We start from the raw sequence: 14,416 nt of genomic DNA on the forward strand, positions 1-14,416 counted from the left end.
CAAGGTTCGTCGAACCGGTTCGACCTAAAAATCCGGTTCGACAAAAGTTTGCAACACCCCTATCACCGACCCTCCTTGCACGGAACATTTTTAAGGGGGAACACTACCCAAGAGGCTTAATATGAATAGCTTAATATGAATAAAATTTATGGCTTAATATGAATGAAATTTAGAGTATATACTGAAAGTTGCAAGGCAGAATGCAGTGCAAAGTTTCCTCAGTGTACACGAGTTGTAAAATAAATTATAGTCATTTTTATCAGGAACACACCGACTTCGTTTAGGAAAAACTATCGTTAGGAAACTAATGTAATGCCCAACATTTTTCTACTCTATATCCGCAGCAGAGTGCCTAATCTTAACATCTTTTATAAAAATCAAATAAATTTTTTTTCCTCTTATCGTCATCCACAAAATCTTAACATCTATTATAAAGGACATCCACAAAGTCAAAAAAAAAAACAATACCATAGTTGCACTGCCCATAAAATTCCACTTAGGAAAAACAATAAGCAAGTCTTTCCATTAACAAACGATAGTTTTCCTAAAATGAAATTTATGCCAAAATATGGAACGGTGAAAAACGTGTTCAAAGTGTTCCAACCCCTACCTTCTCTTTAGCTTCAATGGACCGAAAATTATTTATAAAAAATTAACCATGCAGTGTACACTAATGAAACTTCCTGGAAATACTCTCCAGGTGCTGGTGGATGTAAATATGACATTTTTCAAAAATCACCTTTTTTTGCAGAAATTTTTTTTTTGTTTTTGGGGTAGTGCCCCCCCTGAGGAACACTGGTCTTGAAGCTTTTTTTTCTTATTTTACGACCAAACTCAATGAAACTGCACAAGCTTGTTCAGCTTTTGGTAATTTCCTCAGTCATTAGAATTTTCCTGAAGATAATTAAAACTTGTCTGCCTTTGTTTGCAGGAATGATATGGAAAAAAAAACTGCTCAACAAAATATCCTTTTTAACACATGGCCAGATTCTACAAAGTGTAAAGAATACAATGTTGGAAGTACTTTTAAGATAAACTAATTATTAGTGATTTCACAACATCTTGAAGTTCAGTGCTCAATGCATGGCTAACAAGTAACAAAACAAAAGATCAAGTAAAAAATATTTTTAGACTTACATTAAAAACTTTGCTCTCAACATTGTATGCTTCACACATTTAGCAACACATTTCAAGAAAGCTTATATTTCTGACTGCTTCAAATGCTCAGATATCCTCTCTGTAAATTTTCAACCAGTCCAAAAAATTGTGTTACGCGAAAACAGTGTTTTAGAGTCAACTTTAATGCACATTCAGCCCGCATAGACGTTATAAATTGATTTATAGCTCAAATATTCATCCACAAAATTAGAAGCCTGGTGGATTCAGAAGAACAACAGCCATCGCCATTTTCAAAAGAATGCAGTTTTAGGAAGTTTTTGGCACCAAAGACTTAAGGCCCGTTCACACTCTTGCGACCAAGTACGACTGAGAGAGACGAGATCTCTTAAAACTTGTTAAATGTTTTTAGAATGAGGGAACACACTGGCATTGTGGCATCATCTATGCGGTGACCCTGGAACTGCATTTCACAAGAGCGAAGGTTTTGCGGGATTTCCGAGGTCAAATGTGCGTAATACCCATGGAAAGGCTCGTTTATAACATTGATAAAAGTTTTTCGAGCCAAGAAAGAAAGGATAATGCGCGATAAATAAAAAAATATGCCGGACCGGTCGAGTTTACACTGCTTCCCAATAGATGGCGCCAGTGTGTTCTCTGGTTTAAGAAGTTTTAAGGAACCCAGGTTTAAGAGGTCGCAAGAGTGTGAACGGGCCTTAATGTGCGGCAGAGAAAGATCTACCTAAAACGCAATTGGATGAGAATCATGCTAGAATCATCATTCTTGCGGATTAGAGTCTGCCTGCTGTAGAATATTCCGAGTTGGATCAAAGCACAAGCGTTATAATCGTACAAAGTTGCTGCCCAAAAAGTAGCAAAGCAACAAAATCTGCTAACCATGTTGAATTAACCCGAAACTGGGGTAGAGAAGAAACATCAAAACGTAGAAGGGACAGAAAATAGACGTTTCAATGTTTCTACGTTTTGATGTTTCCTCTCTACCCCAGTCTCAGGTTAATTCAACATGGTTAATATTCACTGCACCCTTAAGGCCCGTTCACACTCTTGCGACCTCTTAAACCTGGGTTCCTTAAAACTTCTTAAACCAGAGAACACACTGGCGCCATCTATTGGGAAGCAGTGTAAACTCGGCCGGTCCGGCATAATTTTTTATTTATCGCGCATTATGCTTTCTTTCTCGGCTCGAAAAACTTTTATCAATGTTATAATTGAGCCTTTCTAGGGGTATTACGCACATTTGACCTCGGAAATCCCGCAAAACCTTCGCTCTCGCGAAATGCAGTTCCAGAGTCACAGCGTAGATGGCGCCACAATGCCAGTGTGTTCCCTCATTCTAAAAAACATTTAAGAAGTTTTAAGAGATCTCGTCTCTCTCAGTCGTACTCGGTCGCAAGAGTGTGAACGGGCCTTTACGATTTTTTCTAAAAATCTGCGAGGGCTGCACTTTTCACCTGTCCTTACACCCCTGCAGCCCTTTCTGGAGATTTCGCAAAGTTCCCTGCCCTCCCGAGAAGGAGGCTCGGGCGCGACACCGACCTGGAACGCCCAGTCCGAGCCCTTGAGGTCGGCGATGACCTGCTCGCTGGCCGAGGGCAGCCGCTGGGGGTCGGCCGTGAGCCGGGACAGGGAGTCCAGGATCTCCTGGAGGTGCGCGATCTCGTGCAGCATGAGCAGCTCTTCCTGCACCACGGGGCGCAGGCAGGCCACCAGCAGGCAGAAGCGGCCACGTTCTTCCACCAGGGCCCGGCGCACCGCCTGCTTCTCGGTCTCCTCCAGCAGCAGGTACTTGTCGCTGACGTCCTGCAGCGCGCAGTCCAGCGACCGCTGCGTCTCGTACCGGGCTCCTGCGTGCGCAACCGAGTCCCGCTCGCTCGAGGACCCCCCGTTCGCTCGGCGTCCTTCTCACCCTTCTTGACTTTCTTCTGGAGTCGCAAGGTGTCCGTGGACATCTTCTTGATCTCCTGGCGGGCTCGCTTGAACTCTGCCAAAGAAGAGCGGATGCACTGACCCCACCCTCGACCGTACGGCCCTCCGAAAGACGCACACGCTTGCCTAAAGGGGGTCGGAACGGCAAGGAGTTGGCAGCGTCCGTGCAGGGCCGTAACCGGGGGGGGGGGGGGGGTTAGGGGGTTCTGACCCCCCCCGAAATTTTTTTCTGGGTACGGCCCTGGTCGGTTCACTGGCAGCCAGCCGATTTTAATCTCCACCTCTGCGCACGCGCAGTGGCGCCGGTCGGCTACCAGGTACCAAACCGGGACCGGTTCTCCGGTTTGCTGTAACTCTCCATTATATGCCACCGATGTACATGATTCATAGGCGAAAATAAGACAAGAGACACTTTCAAAATGGCCACCGTTGTCCCCGAAACCCTCCCCCCCCCCCCCCCCCCCGAAATTTTTTTCTGGGTACGGCCCTGCGTCCGTGTATGCTAATTTCTGTTGCTGGACCGTCACCCACTCTTGCTGGATTTCGAGGAGGTGCCAACCGCTTTCGTACCGCATCATTTTCACACCCAGATAACGGCTGTCGAAAATAACCAAGGACCGGCATTCTCTTCTGTCGAACGACGTCCGTACGCCGTGCATCGACGGTTACTTAAGAGACCCTTCCTCGGTAGAATGGTTAAACACCAACCTCACTACAGTGTAACCCACTTATAACGATACCAGAGATAATGATGCACAACTTATAATGATCACTTTCTAGAGTTTCTAGACTGGAAATTATCAATTTTCTAGTTCAGATACTACGATAACCGGTTACAACGATTGAAATTGTGGGTTTTCTCACTATCGTTATAAGTGGGTTGCACTGCAACACAAGATCATTTCAAAAATGATAGTCGTGTGCAAATGGTACATTTTGAGTTCCAAGCGAGTTCCAAGCCAATTCGAAGCAAATTTAAAGCAAATAGTGGTTCTGGCCCAATGATTTTTAATTGAATATCGAATAGTTTCTCCAAGCCTTTCACTACTGCTCAATGCTTAAACGAAAACCGAGATCAACTCGTGAAGGTCGTTCCTGAGCTTCCACTTGTCCGCTTCTAAGCCCAGTCATTTAATACAACTCTACTTATAAACTGTGGCATGTAAAAAATACTATACTCCGTTTCATGATAACTCAATGAGAGCGTCGGGGAGAGGAACGCCTCACCAAGTCACGGAAGCGCGCGTGTCACTGCGCCAAATGCGCGAGGCCCGGACGAACTGGCTGTTGTCTGCATGCGAAAACAACCAACTCTGGATGAACGTTCACCGCTGCAACATCGCCGTCTGCACCAATGCGAGGCCCGGACGAACCGGCTGTCGTCTGCATGCGAAACCAACCAACTCTGGATGAACGTTCACCGCCGCAACATTGCCGTCTGTACCAAATGCGAGGCCCGGACGAACCGGCTGTCGTCTGCATGTGAAACCAACCAACTCTGGATGAACGTTCACCGCCGCAACGTTGCCGTCTGCACCAAATGCGAGGCCCGGACGAACCGGCTGTCTTCTGCATGCGAAACCAACCAACTCTGGATGAACGTTCACCGCCGCAACGTTGCCGTCTGCACCAAATGCGAGGCCCGGAGGAACCCGCTGTCGTCTGCATGCGAAACCAACCAACTCTGGATGAACGTTCACCGCCGCAACGTTGCCGTCTGCACCAAATGCGAGGCCCGGACGAACCGGCTGTCGTCTGCATGCGAAACCAACCAACTCTGGATGAACGTTCACCGCCGCAACGTTGCCGTCTGCACCAAATGCGAGGCCCGGACGAACCGGCTGTCGTCTGCGTGCGAAACCGACTAACTCTGGATGAACGTTCACCACCGCAACGTTGCCGTCTGCACCAAATGCGAGGCCCGGACGAACCGGCTGTCGTCTGCATGCGAAACCAACCAACTCTGGATGAACGTTCACCGCCGCAACATTGCCGTCCGCTAGAGCTTTTCGGGAACAGTTTGTGATACAACCATACGCTCAATTTACTGGCGAGTCTGTGGCGGCTGCTAATATACCAGGGCGAAGTTTCGAGCAAAAGCGGTCGATTACAGGACTGCGATCGTTCAAACGTCGTTCAAAAACCACCTTCTCGAAAAAGGGTTGATCCGAATTAAGTATCGTTGAAAAGAAACGTGCCTTTTATTTATTTATTTATTTGATACGTGCCCACAAACAGCATGACGCCTTCAGCGTGGTGCACAAAAGGAAACGAAGCAAAGAAAGTATGTGAAAATAGGTAAAAAAGCGAAGAAGAAAAGAAATTGAAAGAAAAAAGAGAAATTAACAAATATTATACATAACTGTATTTTACACGACTCTACAACACAAAGAAGTACACTCAGGCTTTGGACAAATTTTCAAGTCTTTCTTTCCTGTCGTTTAGATAGATATGCAATCGCGCAAAATCAATTGCCATTAAAAGAAAAAAAAACTACTCTTTTGTCGCAGACGGCTCTGTTGCTGTGGCGGTACCGAGGCCTCCGTGGCTTCGACCACGGACTATTGTCACGTGCCTTGCTCCGACGCCCTTATTGGGTGGCTGGGGCCACAGCCTGCGCAGTTCGCCAAGTTGTCATGAAACTGAGTTTGAACTTGGAAGATCGAAAACATAAAAAAAAACCTAAAGAACACAGATAGAAGAGACGGAGATAGCCATACTGCTGGACTACCAACTACGTATTTAATGCTTGTTCCTCTCATTGCACCTTAAAGGGGCCCGCAAGCACTTTTTACTTTTTTTTACTTTGCACCGAACATGAGCGTACTGACCGTAGTAAGTTAATGAAACTTTTCTTTTCTCGAATTTCGCTTTATTTTAAAAGTTATAGGCAAATTAAAATTACAAAAACAAGCAAAAAATAACTTCCCTCATGACGTCCTTGGTTGCTTGAGTGGCTGTGAACTAGAGGAGGGATAGTGAGCACAGCGAGCGCTCACGGCCGCCGCACTCCGTGTCGACGGCGCGAGAGGGCGCCACTAAAGCGTGTTCTGGATAGGTTGTATACAGCGGGCAGCCAGAGCGGCTGTCATTGCATTTGCTGCGCAATTAAACACTAATTCGGCATGACACTTCATCGGCCACAAATGACAGCAAACACGGGGTAAAGATCAGTTCAGAATGGGAGCCACTTCGCGCTGCCATATCGCAAAACGACCAAACCACAAGACAAGGCTGCTCGCTGAAGGCCTTCGGAACGCTCGGAGCCGGTCGGATCCTCCAGTCCGTAAACGACCGCAGCGGCGCCGCGTACATCCGGGACCTTTCCGTGTCGGCGCCTGATCCCACTACCCCTTTCTAATATGCGCCGCCTTTTCCATCGCTTGGTGGCGGGTATGTCGACGGGCCATTTCTTGTTTCCGTACTTTATAAACTGCATTTGTTTCTTTTCTGATCTAAAATACTGAACGAAAACTACTTTTATGAATAATTGAAACGGTTCGCGCCACTTATATTTTGTATTTCGACTAAAAAGAAGCTTTTAGCGGTTCTGACCAGTAGTAAGCCCAGGACCAAAGACGTCACATTTTGCGCGCTTTCGGTACCGCGGGTCGCCCTCGTCGGTGGAGGAGGTTTCCGCGTCGTCCGGTTAAAATATGATGCAGTGATATTTAGTTACTCTCTCCGTGCCCGCTGGCTTGCCCGAACCCCAAGAGACGTGGAAACCGCTAAAAAGGTAGACGCTTAAATATGATTGCGGGGCCCCTTTAACTATCTGCTGCGGCTGCTTTTCTTTTCATTCTGAGAGCCCCACACAACCCCATACAATCCAAGGATGAACCAAAATGAAATGAGAGCCACACACATTCAACTCCAGCCCGTAATGAAACAACAAATTTGTCGCAGCTATCCTAATACCTGCAGCGCACGCAACCTCACCGGGTATTGCTTCCCCGCAGTGCACCGGTGATTGGTGAGAAGCACACTCAACGGGGCCATTTCGCTGCGATCAAAACTAAAAAAAAAAAAAAAAACACTGCGGTTCATCTCAAAGGAAATAGCATCGATAACGTATTATTCGGAAGTAGTATTGGAAAATTCGAATATTCGCACGAGCCTAAAAATCGGCGAAATTCCCCGCGTCGACATGGAATTACGAGGTGCGTCTTCTCCATTGATATGTCAAACTGGCGCCTAGACGAAAAAAAGTGTTCAGTAAACAGCCGCTTGTAAGCAAGATGGCCATTTTTTTTTGGTTATACTCCGAATGAAACGAGTTCAAACCATTGATTCTGGAAAGCTAACAATGGTTCCTTTTTAGTTGTCTTTGGGACGGATCGTCTTGCCGAGTGGTACCTTTCGGTCAATACCCATCCAGTTGCTCGTACGCAGGGTTTTCAAGCTCTTGGATCCCGGCAGCCAAGGAAATGGCAGACGCTGCTGGCGGGCCTCAATGGGCGGCATCGGCGGACGGCTCACCTTTCGAGTGGTCCTTGTCCAGTTGGAGACTCATCTTCTTCCAATCTTCCATCTTGTCTTGAAGAGGCAGCACCAAATGGTCCATGATGGATCTGCACGGAGACGGGCTTTCAGCTGGAAACAGCCTTCAGAGAGCGAGATCCCCCTCGGCCCAGCACAAAGGCCGTGGCAGCCGGGGAAGTGCCAACACGCAAGTCCGACGGTCGATTAACTCCGTTTTCCGTGGCACACCAGAGGGCAGGGAACACCCATCCCCCTCCATTCATAACCGAGGAACCCCTCCGCTTCGGCATTGGTACAACAGAGGCTGTGTTCCTAACCTAACCTAACCTAACCTAACCTAACCTAACCAAACCTAAAAGATAATTCTTTGTCAATGAGACATGCTGACGCACTTGTCTCCCGCTTTTTTGATAAAAAAACGCCTCTATAATTTCCCTCTCTGTCTTGTCCTTGGCTTTCTTTAGGAACTTTGTCATATTTAAAAGCGGTTTACACCCACATCGTTTGACGTGCTCAACAAAATGATATTGAAGACAAGTTACTTACACTCGGACTGTTTTTAGATTTGAGGAAAGCGTTCGACACCGTTCAGCATCCTATTTTACTCAACAAACTAGAATATTATGGCATCCGTGGGGTCGCGCTCGCATTACTAAATAGCTATTTAACAAATCAGCAACAATACGTAAAAATTGACGATCTAGAATCATATAAGGAAAAAACTCGTCATGGTGTCCCACAGGGTTCCATATTAGGCCCTTTACTTTTACTAGTCTATATAAACGATATCGTAAGCATTTCTGGTTCCCCGGAGTTAATAATGTATGCAGACGACACTAATATTTTTTTTAGTGAAGCAACTCTAGAATGCCTGGAGGAGAGGGCAAACGCCTATCTTGTAAAGCTTTCAAAATGGCTGAGTTCCAATGGGCTACAATTAAACACAAGCAAAACAAAATATGTGACTTTTAAACCATCAACAAAACGTCTTACAAGCTCCATTCAGATTACGTTTGAAGGTGATTTAATAGATCAAGTAACTGAGCAAAAATTTCTGGGTGTGTGGTTTAACCAAGAGCTAAAATGGAATACACATGTAAATAAACTAAAGTCAGAATTATCACGAGTCCTTGGCTGTATTTATAGAGTGGCAAGCCTTGTGCCGAGGTGGTTAGTAGAAACATTGTATTACTCTTTATATTTTTCCAAAATGTGTTACGGGATTCTTATATGGGGCACAACTACAGCATCTGATTACTATAAATTACTAATCCTACAAAAAAAAGTTCTACGTATATTCGAAAACTATGGGGGGAGAATAAGAGAATTTCGGACGAAACCACTTTTTAATAAATACAAAATCTTAAAGGCAAATCAAGTATATTACTTAAAATTATTTCAATTAATTTATCTAAAAAGATTATACACCACCCCAGTCGCCACAGAAGAACTGTACCCGTTCCGTCATGTTAAAAGACGGGAACTCTATACAAGAACAAATTACGGAAGGCAGAGTATACACTATCAAACAATTAGTCTGTTAAATGACATGCCCTCAATGAACTATGCAAATTCGTTCCCTTTATTTAAAAAAGAATGTAAAGCACTGCTGGTAGGCAGCGATATAAAATTTATATAAAATTTATCAAATTTATCTAAGCTTCATAATCACAATAAAGTGTTGTATTATATTTTATACCTTCAAAATTCATCCTTGTTTTATTTTATGTGCATGACTCGCCCTGTTGGGTGTACACTGTTCAGTTTCTTTAAAGTAAGCGATAATGATGTTTGTTATTTGTCTGTTCCTTAGATGACTTGTTTTTTTTTTCTCATGTAGATTATAGTCTGTATTATTGTTTTTTGCATTCAGTACGGATTTTTATCCTTATATACATGGCTTTTATGGTTGCATTTGTGTTATGTATGTGTGCCTCAGTTCTGTAAAAGTTTTTTATCCTGCTGTATTATTTTGTTAGGTGAAATGCATTTTCATGTTATTTTTGTATGTGTGGACTGTAAGGGACCAGTGCCACGTCAGGCTTTTTTAGCCTTTTGCACTGGCCCTTCTTTCGGGCTCTGCCCGAAGGAAAACAAATAAAGAAAGAAAAAAAGAAAGAAATATTTGTTGTGTTTTGGCATTTTTATGTTCGCTGACGATGGTATAGATTGCTTGGTCGATGATGAAATAAACTTAGTTGGAAGTAAGCGCCAGACCTGTTGTATGTGTGCCTTCTTTGTTGCGCATGTCAAGTTTGCGCTATTTTAATCATGTCTAACACTTCTTGAAATGTTAAAAAAAAAAAAAGAACAAAAATGTGTCCCATTCCAACCTCCCCACAGGGAGGAATAGGACACATGCAAGAGTGTGCTCAAAGTCAGCACTACTGCGTCTCACTTTAAGTGCGAGCACAGAAGAAGCTACAAGAGCGAGCTTTAAGTCTCCAGCGTCCCTGCCAAGCACACGTGCCTGTGCAGTGCCAGCACTGTCCAGAGCCACATGCTTCATCAGACGTGAAGTCTGACTGCAGTCGTCTTTTTTCCTCCGATTGTCTGTGGTTTTGGACCGGGGATAAAAAAACTACGGTAACATTTCACGCAAAGCAAGTGGCCTGATGCAATCTCAACTAAAATTAGATGTATTGAGGTATTTAGCACACAAGGTAGAGAGAAAAAGGACAGGACAGAAAAAAGTGCTACTCACAACTACGTTTAGTGATAAGGGAAGAGGTAGAAAACACCCCAATATGTTAGACTACCTACCAGTCAAAGCACCATTCCTCAGCAAGCTCCCCAACTGTGGCAACGGGCAAGAACTTAAAACAGCAGTGCTCAAAAGCAACCTATTAACGTATCCTTCAAGGTTAGTTTACTACAACCGCTGGCCACACCGTTTTGGTTCAAGAATAGAGCGAAACGAATGTGTGCTACCTAAGTTTGAGTGTCAAACTGCCAACCAGATTCAAATTGTGTACCATTAGAGTCAACGTTACTAAAACACTCAGTTGGGAAACTCCCATAGAGACAGCTTTGAAAAAGTCGCTCCAAACTGTCTCCGAGCACCGAGCTAATGACGAACACAACGCCACCATTTCTCCCGCAGCGGCCACTCGACAAACTGCACGTGACTTCTACTTTGGCTTTCAGAACAGGTACAGCGGTAGAGGTTACAGGGGTGCCACCCCCGTCTCCCCTGCGGACGCGCCGCGTTGAGCTACCGAAGTTAAAACGCACCTAGGTCGGGACGTGCTACCTGAAAGGCCCGCTGAGGCATGGTTGTATAAAAACAATATTAATTGTGCCGCAAAACCCCGCAAACTAAAGATTTTAAAAACATAACGCGCCCCTCTTTTGGTGCTAAACTCCAATAAATTTCACACAAAAAGAGTCTTTTTCGTTTGTTTTTACGCAAAAACAGGCTTTCGAAAAGCTCAAGGTGACCACAGTACAGACAAACGATAAAGAGAGGCGCTGTTGTCGCATTTAGCTCGGTCTCGGTGGACGCCAGCGCCCCAGGTTTCGACGGCGAGTTTCCCAACTGAGTGTTTTAGTAACGTTGATTAGAGTTGAAAACAAATGATAAAGAGTCATCGATCTCGCAGTTCGTCAACTCTTTGGAACTATTCACTGAAGAAGTAAGAAAGCAATAGAACCAATTTTGAGGTTTTCAAAAATGTTCCGCGGCACTATTGTTCCATTTCTCATATGCCGGCATAATGGTAGTGCTTGTAAAAATTAAATATAACATTTAAGCGCTCCGTTCACCTGCAAGCTGACAATGCAGCAAAAACTGCAACCAGGGCATCGAACCGTAACCATAACTGAACCCTAACCGGAACTGAACCGCTTGTTTTGCCCGAACCGGAACAGAACTCGAACCGAAATGTTCGGTGCCATTTTGGAGCTGAACCTGAACCGAAGCAAAACACGAGAACCGGTCCGAGCCGATCCGCCAAACGGTTCGGGCGCTCTGCACCGGAAATGTTTAGAGGCTCAGTTAACGCTGCGGGGCAAGGCGTGTCCACTTATGCAAAGATTTTTGTAAGCAGACTTTACAAAGACGAAGGTCAATAACCGCTGTTACCAACTGTCACACCGCCTGAGCTCCTCAGAAACAGAAACATGCTCTCTACAGTCAAACCCGTTTATAACAAACAGCAGGAAACGCTACGATGAGTTCGATACGGCAAGTAATTCGATATAGAAAGAACTATTCATAACGAACTTCTGCGATGCGTTCGTTGTAAGGCGAGAGCCTTCTCTTTCTTTCTCATCTCTTCCCGTCCGCCTTGTAACAACGCGCTGAAAAGTTTTTTTGTGTTTTTTTTTTCGCATGCGTTCAGAGTCTGTTTTTAGCTTACCTCCAATCCTGAATTTCTTCTCTTCGTGGGCAATAATTTTGGAATTAAAAGTTTTTTTTTTTTATGCGTGCGTGCGGAGTATATTTTTTTTAGCTTTCTCCCCTTCTGAATCGCCCCTCTTCGCTCAATTTTGTTCGCAACTTGAGCATTAGGAATTTTCTCACTTTTTTGTGGAAAAGGGACAGGCTAGAAGACGATTGTCTGTGCGTTTTTGGAAGCCTTCCCGTGGGAAAAGTTCGACATAGCCAATATGTTGTTCGTTATAAAACATACTTTTTACATCCATTTTTAGTTAAATTTTCCGTGAGTTCGATGCCGACAGTAATTCGCTGTAAGTGGGTGGGTTCGTTCTAACTGGGTTTCACTGTATTCCTCTTCCTAGTGCCTCTAAATAAGCTACGCTTCAGAGTAACGACACTTCGCCATATTGCGTCTTAAAATCATGGTCGCCAGTTATCTGAAGCTTTATCTGAAATCACGGGAAACACTTTTCCGCCCTCCACAAACGTTTAAACTGCTTGCGACAAAGCAAAGCAACATTACATGACCTTCCTAACACCGAATCCAATGCTGAGGAAGACGCACTTTCGAATCGTGACGATCGGCAGTTGCGTCTGCTCTGCATACGAGCCAAAATGGCGGCGACCACGACACTGTCGGGGAAAGGGAGTGCCGATACTCTAAGCGCAGCTCATTTAGTGACTCTACCTTTTCCCAAGCTTCAAATCCCTCCAATGGTTGCACGGCCCCTTTGAAGAGGGGTCGGTCCGATACTTCAACGAAATTTGAAATATTCCCGTCGTGTTCAAAAATAGGTTGAATATGATCCACAATATCCGTAAATGACAATCGCACGTTTGTATTTTGATCCTGGTGGCTGTATTTTTCGTTATAAACGGCCCACTCTGGCAAGCGCTCGGAGAAGGCCTAGCTTAGAGCACGTGACATCCAACGCAATCGTGACGTAGGTCGTCTCAAGACGAGCAAAGCTACGGCGAGGCTGACGTCGAGAGAATGGCCTAGTCGTTCCAGCCACCGAAGCGGCTGCTTTTGTACGAATTTTGAGTGACAGGTTAATCTTCTGTAATCCTGTAGGTGGACAATAGCGACTTCTGCGACACACAAAAGGGATTCTCGGGAAGAGGGGAGTTCCTCCTTCCCCCCTTCTCTCGTCGTGGCCGGAGACGAGACAACCTCCGTCACTAGCTGTCAATGTTGCTAGACGGGCATTACAAGCGAGGCGTTAGCGACATCCACCAGGTGCTCTTTGCTAATCGTTTAATTCGTTTTAAAATTCCTTTTCGAGACTTTTTTAACAAGATATTGGTAGGTTCCATGCGATACTGCTCTTTTGAACACATATAGACCAAAAAATGAGCGCCGAAATTTCGTTGTAGTATCCCTTTAAAACCCCTCCTGCCATTGGGCGCCAAGGGTTTCGACACCGAGCGACCGCAAAGAAACCACAAGGGTACGTACGAGGTGAAGGACTTGAGCTTGGCTTCCACGCTGCGCTGTCGTAGACAAAGCCTGGTCAGTGCTTTGCCCACTTCCTTGGTTGCACCTGCGCCACAACGTGTGCATGGGTCACACTTTCATAAAACCACCACCAATATCTAAAAATTGGACCAGCCTTCTGCAGAGAGCTTTCTGCGGTGCCAAAAATATTTCGAAGCTAGCAAACAAAGAACTCTGCTGGCTTCCAAACAGCACGTGTACTTGCGTTCAAACACCCTCAGACAACATTTCCAATCAACTTGCAGTGAGGAGGCACTTTTCAAGAGTTACCAAACACATGCCAGGTAGAAATGTAGCAATTTGAGAGGGCTGTGCTCTCGTTTGATGATCTATGCCACTCATTACGACAGGATGTGGTCAACGTTTGCCTTCCTCTCATGCGTGGGCCTTGCCTTGGAAAGCGCTAGTGTTTCAATGACCCTCTCGCATTGTTCAGCCAAGCGTTAAGGAAGTTTGTTTAAAAAATGAAAGCCGTTTACAATTCCCTGTAACGCCGTTTAGAGCGCAGCTCTTGAGGAGGAAGATGGAAGCATACTGAGGGATAGTTGACTCTTTGAGGTCACGTGACTTCAGGGGGTCACGTGACTTCAGGGGGTCACGTGACCTCAGGGGGTCACGTGACCCCCCTAGGTCACGTGACCCCCTTAAGGTCACGTTACCTTAAAGGGACACTGACACCCCCCAAAAAAAAAATTTTATTTTTTGCCAGGCGCTTCATTATGGTGTCGGAGGACTACCCAATTAATATTTTGCAACAGAGTAGCGTATTTTTTTAATAAAGCCAAAAGACGCAACTCCTCGAAACCGAAACCGAAACCCGACGGAGGTCGGAGAAGTGGAGAGAAGAGAGTGAGTGGCGGAAGTCACGTGGCTACACCCTACCGTGCGTTTTTTTTGTTTTTTTTTTTCTCCTCTTCGGTAGCAGACGACAGGACATGCGGCGTGCGATGGGGCGTGCGGGAACTGCTCGCCGTGCGATTTTTTTGCAGTTA

At 45.3% G+C, this 14,416-nt stretch overlaps 1 protein-coding gene across 3 annotated transcripts in view; it reads right to left on the reverse strand.

Moving 5' to 3' along the window:
* Positions 1 to 14,416, reverse strand: part of LOC8023963 (protein MTSS 1) — a 94,439-nt gene that overhangs the window by 45,879 nt on the left and 34,144 nt on the right. For all 3 annotated transcript variants that reach the window (XM_029977130.4, XM_029977129.3, XM_042287378.1), the window contains 4 exons: positions 13,386 to 13,470; positions 7,543 to 7,634; positions 3,044 to 3,118; positions 2,674 to 2,981 (listed from right to left, as the gene is read on the reverse strand). In XM_029977130.4, coding sequence (XP_029832990.3) covers positions 2,674 to 2,981; positions 3,044 to 3,118; positions 7,543 to 7,634; positions 13,386 to 13,470 — 560 coding nt within the window. The remainder of the gene's footprint in view (positions 1 to 2,673; positions 2,982 to 3,043; positions 3,119 to 7,542; positions 7,635 to 13,385; positions 13,471 to 14,416) is intronic.

Source organism: Ixodes scapularis, unplaced genomic scaffold, assembly GCF_016920785.2.
Source record: "Ixodes scapularis isolate PalLabHiFi unplaced genomic scaffold, ASM1692078v2 PGA_scaffold9__187_contigs__length_104089568, whole genome shotgun sequence".
Taxonomy (NCBI): domain Eukaryota; kingdom Metazoa; phylum Arthropoda; class Arachnida; order Ixodida; family Ixodidae; genus Ixodes; species Ixodes scapularis.